The sequence below is a fragment of the Carica papaya genome, chromosome 7, assembly GCF_054855325.1.
Source record: "Carica papaya isolate Zhongbai chromosome 7, ASM5485532v1, whole genome shotgun sequence".
In the NCBI taxonomy this organism is placed as follows: Eukaryota; Viridiplantae; Streptophyta; class Magnoliopsida; order Brassicales; family Caricaceae; genus Carica; species Carica papaya.
In genome coordinates, this window is record NC_142315.1 from 17,523,676 (window position 1) to 17,529,607 (window position 5,932).

At 36.5% G+C, this 5,932-nt stretch overlaps 1 protein-coding gene across 2 annotated transcripts; it reads right to left on the reverse strand.

The window, feature by feature from the left end:
* Positions 1-315: 315 nt before the first annotated feature.
* Positions 316-5,372, reverse strand: LOC110816257 (putative ABC transporter B family member 8). Of its 2 annotated transcripts, none has more exons than XM_088208022.1 (9): positions 4,928-5,372; positions 4,765-4,819; positions 4,425-4,603; positions 3,885-4,342; positions 3,226-3,766; positions 2,929-3,108; positions 1,505-2,770; positions 977-1,392; positions 316-823 (listed from the first exon to the last, which is right to left on the reverse strand). In XM_088208022.1, the coding sequence occupies exons 1-9, from the start codon at positions 5,165-5,167 to the stop codon at positions 472-474; spliced, it is 3,687 nt and encodes a 1,228-aa protein (XP_088064148.1). In that variant the 5' UTR covers positions 5,168-5,372; the 3' UTR covers positions 316-471. The 2 variants fall into 2 exon arrangements, with proteins under 2 accessions (XP_088064148.1, XP_088064149.1); XM_088208023.1 differs by having other exon boundaries at positions 4,765-4,814; positions 4,928-5,057.
* Positions 5,373-5,932: the final 560 nt, after the last annotated feature.

Sequence of the window (5,932 nt, forward strand, 5' to 3'; positions counted from 1 at the left end):
AAGTATTAAAATCCAATAAATGCTATATAATATGGTGAGAATAAAAGATACATAGCAGACACATTTAGAAAAAATTGACTTGGGTGTCCTACCCTTCTTTGCTTTAATCCTTAATAAAACTACTTTGAATTTAGCGTGTGTTGGATAAATTAAAATGATTATTAACTAAAAATGAGGTAAATGAAATATTTCAGTAATTTTATTATCAAGAATGCAGGAATGTTTTCCTTTTCGCTTTCCTTTTTTTTTTTTTTTTTTTTTTTTTTTTTAATTGTGTCTAACTAGCTTGTCCATGTGAGCTTCTGGGGTTTGTAGTTCTGTGCGAAAGTGTTTTTTTCTTTTTTTCTTGTTATATGCCTACATAATTTAAAAATAACTTAGGCTACCGCCATATGTATATGAATTTATAGTATACATGTAGCCACCAAAATTTTATTAACAACCACTATGTGGTGGCATATACGTACATCATTACTTTTGAAGGGTGGCAAGATGAAAGAAGTTCCCTTTCTGACTCTTGAGCTGAGCATATGTACCTCTCTCAACCACCTTCCCATCTGCAACAAAAGCAATGGAATCAAGCTTCTTGATGGTATTAAGACGATGAGCCACCACGATTGTTGTTCTTCCGACCATGATTCGATCCAAAGCTTCTTGCACAACCTCCTCTGATTGGACGTCAAGAGCACTGGTTGCTTCGTCTAGTAACAAAATTGTTGGCTTCCTAATTATGGCTCTCGCAATTGCAGTCCTCTGCTTTTGCCCTCCTGATAATTGCACCCCTCTTTCTCCACATTCTGTCTCGTATCCATCTTTTAATGCTCTGTTCGTAATTTTACATCAAACCCAGATTTTAGTTTATTTTAAATAATTAATTGAACTGATTATCTTAAAAATTTTAAAATAATACAAGTAAAAAAATCAAAAATATGAATTATAAATTCTTTAATAATTGATTGTTTATGAAGATACTTACGAGATAAATTCATGGGCATTGGCAGCTCTGGCAGCGTCAATGAGCTCATTCTCAGAGGCATCAAGCTTCCCCAACAGAATGTTGTCACGGATGCTGCCTGAGTAGATGACTGGGTCTTGGCTAACAAGAGCTGTGTGTCTCCTGTACCATTGAATATTTATTTCTCTTATGTCTATGCCATCCACCTTCACTGAACCGCTATCCACATCATAAAACCTTTGAATCAATCCTATTACTGTTGATTTTCCACACCCACTTCTCCCAACAAGTCCTATGCTTGTCCCTGCCTTCACCTCCAAGCAAAAGTTTTGCAAAATTAAGCTCTCTGGTCTACTCGGGTATGCGAAATCAACCTTCTTCATCTCTATCTTGCCATTTAGTTTCTCTAATTTCTTTCCCTTACAATCCTCCCCTCGCTAACCATAATATGTATAAACATGTATAAAGTTAATCAATGAATGATCAAAATATGTCAAACAATACTTGAACATAAATGGTTTTTGTTGATTTGAACTGTTGTGGACTTACTTTAGAGTAACCTGGGATCATGGATTGGCGGTCAAGAATCTGAAACACAGATGCAATTGCTGTTGAGCCCTTGGCTAAATCGGAAGTCATGCTTCCAGCTTCAGCTATGACCTTACCGGTACTAACCAATATGAAAAATGTCTTGAACACATCTCCTGCTGATATCTGTCCCTTTTCCACCAATGTACCTCCATACCAGAAATCTAATGCCCATGACATGAATGTCAAGCACTGAGCAGATCCCATTCCAATCCCAGCTAGCCATGTTTTTTTCCTTGCCTCTTTCCTTGTTTCCTCTTGAACCTTGTCGAAAATATTAAGAACTTTTTCTACACTGCCAAATGAAGTAACAATTCTGTGATTATAAACAGCTTCTACCGCAATTTGGGTGCTGTCATTTTGTGCCTTGACAAAGTTTGTGGAGATACTAGATAACAAAACTTTGCGTGTATAAAAACATAGGATCGTCAGTGGTTGAACTGCAATCATTACTAATGCAAGCTTCCAGGACACAACTAGTCCAATGATCATAGCAATGGTGACAGCAGAAGTTGTTTGAACTAATAGAGAAACTCTATCTGCTACTAGGGATTTAACCATAGAAGCTTCATTGCTCAATCTAGAGCATAAAGCACCACTGGAGTTTTGCTCTTCGTCAAACCAAGCAGCTTCAAAGCTCAACATCTTCTCTAGCATTCCTAATCTTATTCTCTTGGTTAGCCTCTCGCCCATGTAAGCAAAATTGTAATGTTGGAGAAGATTCAGAATGATGGAAACCAGTGTGAGTGAAGAGAATATCAAGGAGTATGTACGTATCCGAGCTTGCATTTCTTGATGGCTTTTGGCAAAGAAAGCTGAAATCATGCCTCCTATCGTCAAGGCATAAACAGGCTGCACTGCACCAAATGCTGCGGCTGACAGGCTTCCAATCAGACCTTGTTTCCACTCTGGCGAATTCAACATAAGAAGTCGCGTGAAGGAAGGAGGAGGGTTAGATGGTATTGACTTTGGACTCTCGATAGGCAATGGAGTAGAAAATAAAGACAATGGACTCCCAGCACTGCTCCTTGCAACAGAAGATATGCATGTTTCGGTGACTGTGTCGTGTTCATCACAGCTGAATTGTCTCTGCAGCTTTGCTAGTTTTGCGTAGTGGCCATTCCCATTGATAAGGTCCGTGTGTGAGCCTATTTCAACAATGCAACCATTGTTGACAACTGCAATGAGGTCTGCATTTTTTACTGTCGCAAGCTTGTGGGCCACAACCTAAGCATACAGAAACTAAGAGTTATGCTAGTTGTCATTTCAACATTGGAAATTAAAGTAGCATGACTTGCTTGAGATTTTGTATTATGGTATCATGCCTTTGATTTAAAACCTTTAAATAAATATATGCATTAACTTCAGTACTGTCAAAAGATTACCAGGGTGGTTCTCCCAATGGAAGCCTGATCAAGGGCATTTTGCACAAGAGTTTCTGATTCAGAGTCAAGCGCACTTGTTGCTTCATCGAGGAGTAAGATTACAGGATTCTTGATGACAGCTCTGGCAATAGCAATTCTCTGCTTTTGTCCTCCTGATAAAAGCGCTCCTCGCTCCCCAACCTGGGATATAATCTTAAAACTGTGTTTGTTTGATCATGGTAAGAATAATGGTAATCCTACACACTTTATGATCCTAAATTAGAATCAAATCATCTAATTAAGCAATATACTACACACCTTTGTTTCATACCCTTCTGGAAGCTGCCTTATGAAATTATGAGCATTTGCAGTCATGGCTGCAGCCATTACTTCATCCATGGTGGCATCAAGCTTCCCAAACAATATGTTTTCTTTTATGGACGTTCCAAACAAAGCGTGTTCTTGACTTACAAGTCCCATCTTCCCTCTGATCCATTTCAACTGTAGTCCTTTTATATCGAACCCATCGATCTTCATAACACCGCTGTTTACATCATAAAAACGTTGAACCAATGCAATTGCAGTGGACTTGCCACTTCCGCTTGCACCAACAAGAGCAACCGTCTTCCCTGCTTCAACTTTGAGGTTGAAGTCTTTGAGAACTACGGAATCCGGACGAGAAGGGTACGTGAAACTAACATGCTCAAATTCCATCTCGCCTTTAATCTTGTGTAGTATTAGTCCTTTTAGGTCTTCACCATCAATTTCTGGGGTCCGGTTAATCCTACTGAATATTCTCGTAGCAGCAACTGATGCTTCTGTGAAGTGCTTCACTTCAGGAAGTGCCATTCCAAGTGATCTGCATTTCACTTTTAACTTCACTGAAATGCTTAAATGTACTAAATAACAAGATTGATATTTCTTCAAGAAAAAACTAAACTCGGCGAAAAGGAATTAGGAAGAGAGAAATAGCATACAGTCCACTGAGAATAAAAGAAATGCCAGCAGCATAAATCCTTCCTCCACTATCGCCTTTATACATAACCAAATGGCCTCCGTACCAAGCAAGGAAAGCCCAGATTGCAAAAGAGAGCCCTGTGCTCCCAACAGCTAAACCTTTGGCCATACCTTGCTTTATTCCCAGCTTTGTTGTCTTGTCCAATATTGCAGAGTACCTGTCCGTGATTCTCCTCTCTGCGGTGAAGGAATACACAGTTTTGATGGAACTAAGAGCCTGCTCGACAATGGTGTTTGCTTTTGCGTACTCCTTGTACGACTTTTTCGACAAGTAAAGTAGGTATTTGCCATAAGTCATTCCAGGGATAATGAGAAGAAGCAGAGTTGGGAAAGCAACTATAGCCAATCTCCATGAGAAGTAAGTTGAGAATGCCAGCCCTGAGATGAACACAGATGTGTGCATCAAGAATATCGGAACCTGATCATCATCACACGAAACAAATAGGAAATTAGAAGAACAAATTAAGTAATGCATGAAAAACAATAATTAATGTTTATACCTTTTCGCTAAGTAGTTCTTGAATTAGACAAGTATCCTTTGAAATGCTATTGATGATTTCTGAAGTAGTTGCTTCTTGTGCGTCAAAGAATCCAACTTCTTGTCGTAGAACAGCTTCTAAGTACTTGTAACGAATCCTAAGAACTTGCCGCTCGCTAGTTTTGCTCCAGCAATAACCTTCTGCAAAAATTAATTGAGCTTCAAGAATTGAATATTTGTGCTGATAAATTTATGGAATTATTTGGTGATACAAACACGACATTTAGGTGCCATATCCTTAATTATACAAACTTACCCGTTCATTAAGCAAAGCAAGAAACAGTAAAAGAAATAGAAATTACCCATGAAAGAAGCCACCATGACTGCCAATCCCACATATACAAAATATAGACTGCACTGTAAATTAAAACAAGTAAAAATAAGGAAGAGAAGATGTGGGAAATGAAAGAAACATTGAATACTATGAAAATAAAAAAGAGTTTTGAGTGGTAAATTCTAATTAACCTTTCCAACTTCCTGCATGAAATTTCCATGATTTTGTTGGGTCTTACCATACCCCAAGCTATTCATTAGGCGGCTTGCAAATACTAATAACCAGTTTGTAGACATTCCATCTCCAATACATCCTAATGTACCCAATACCATCAGCACAATATCTATCCAATCTGCATATCTGAAAATTATACTCATCTTCTTTCTTTCCTTTCCCCTCTCTGACTCATTTTTCTCTCCACAAGAACCCATTTTGCTTCAGGGAAAATCTGGTTCGGACAATTGGTTTACTGGGTTAGAAGAAGATTTTCTGCTTTAAGTACTAGCAAACCAAGAGAGAAACGGAACAGAGAAAAAGAGGAAAGAGGTGACAGGAAAGCTTTTCTTGCATCCCCCTAAAAACAAAGAAAGATGTATGCATGAAAAGAACGATGGCTGAAAGACTCAATCTACGTATATATGTATATATAAGTAGAGGAAGTGACAGGTAATTTTCCATGAAGCAACCATTATATTCATGTATATTATATGTGTGCGGATGACATGAGTTTTACATGGGATTTATTCGAAATGATTGTTTTATGCTTTTAGAGTTTAGTGCTTTTTTTTTTATATTTAAAAAATATATAAATCATTTATTGGGATTACCACTTTTATTAGATTGTAGTTTGAATAAGACAATTCATTCTCAAATGCTCTCATTAAAAAATTACTTTGTAATTAAAGGAAAAATTTTTGATTTAGTCTATGGATTATAGTTAATATTATATTTTAATTCTAAATTTTTTTATAAATTAATTATTAAATTTTAAAATTGTTTTAGAAAACTTTCATTAATAAAATTTAGATGGAAAATCATATCTACTTAGTATTTGTTTGGAGAAAAAAATATTGATAACAGAAATAAATTAGAAAAAACTAATATTAATTTAATATGTTAAATCTTAGAATTAATTAAAAATAATTTAACGTTAATTAAAATATTAATGACCACAAAAATAATTAAGAAATAATTTT

Bases quoted from the DNA above. Each gene is read 5' to 3' on its own strand.
- LOC110816257 (XM_088208022.1), bottom strand. From the start codon at position 5,167: ATGGGTTCTTGTGGAGAGAAAAATGAGTCAGAGAGGGGAAAGGAAAGA. The intron at 4,820-4,927 runs GTTAATTAGAAT...TTTAATTTACAG, and splicing joins TCATGCAGGAAGTTGGAAAG to TGCAGTCTATATTTTGTATA. The intron at 4,604-4,764 runs GTAATTTCTATT...TAATTTTTGCAG, and splicing joins CATGGTGGCTTCTTTCATGG to AAGGTTATTGCTGGAGCAAA.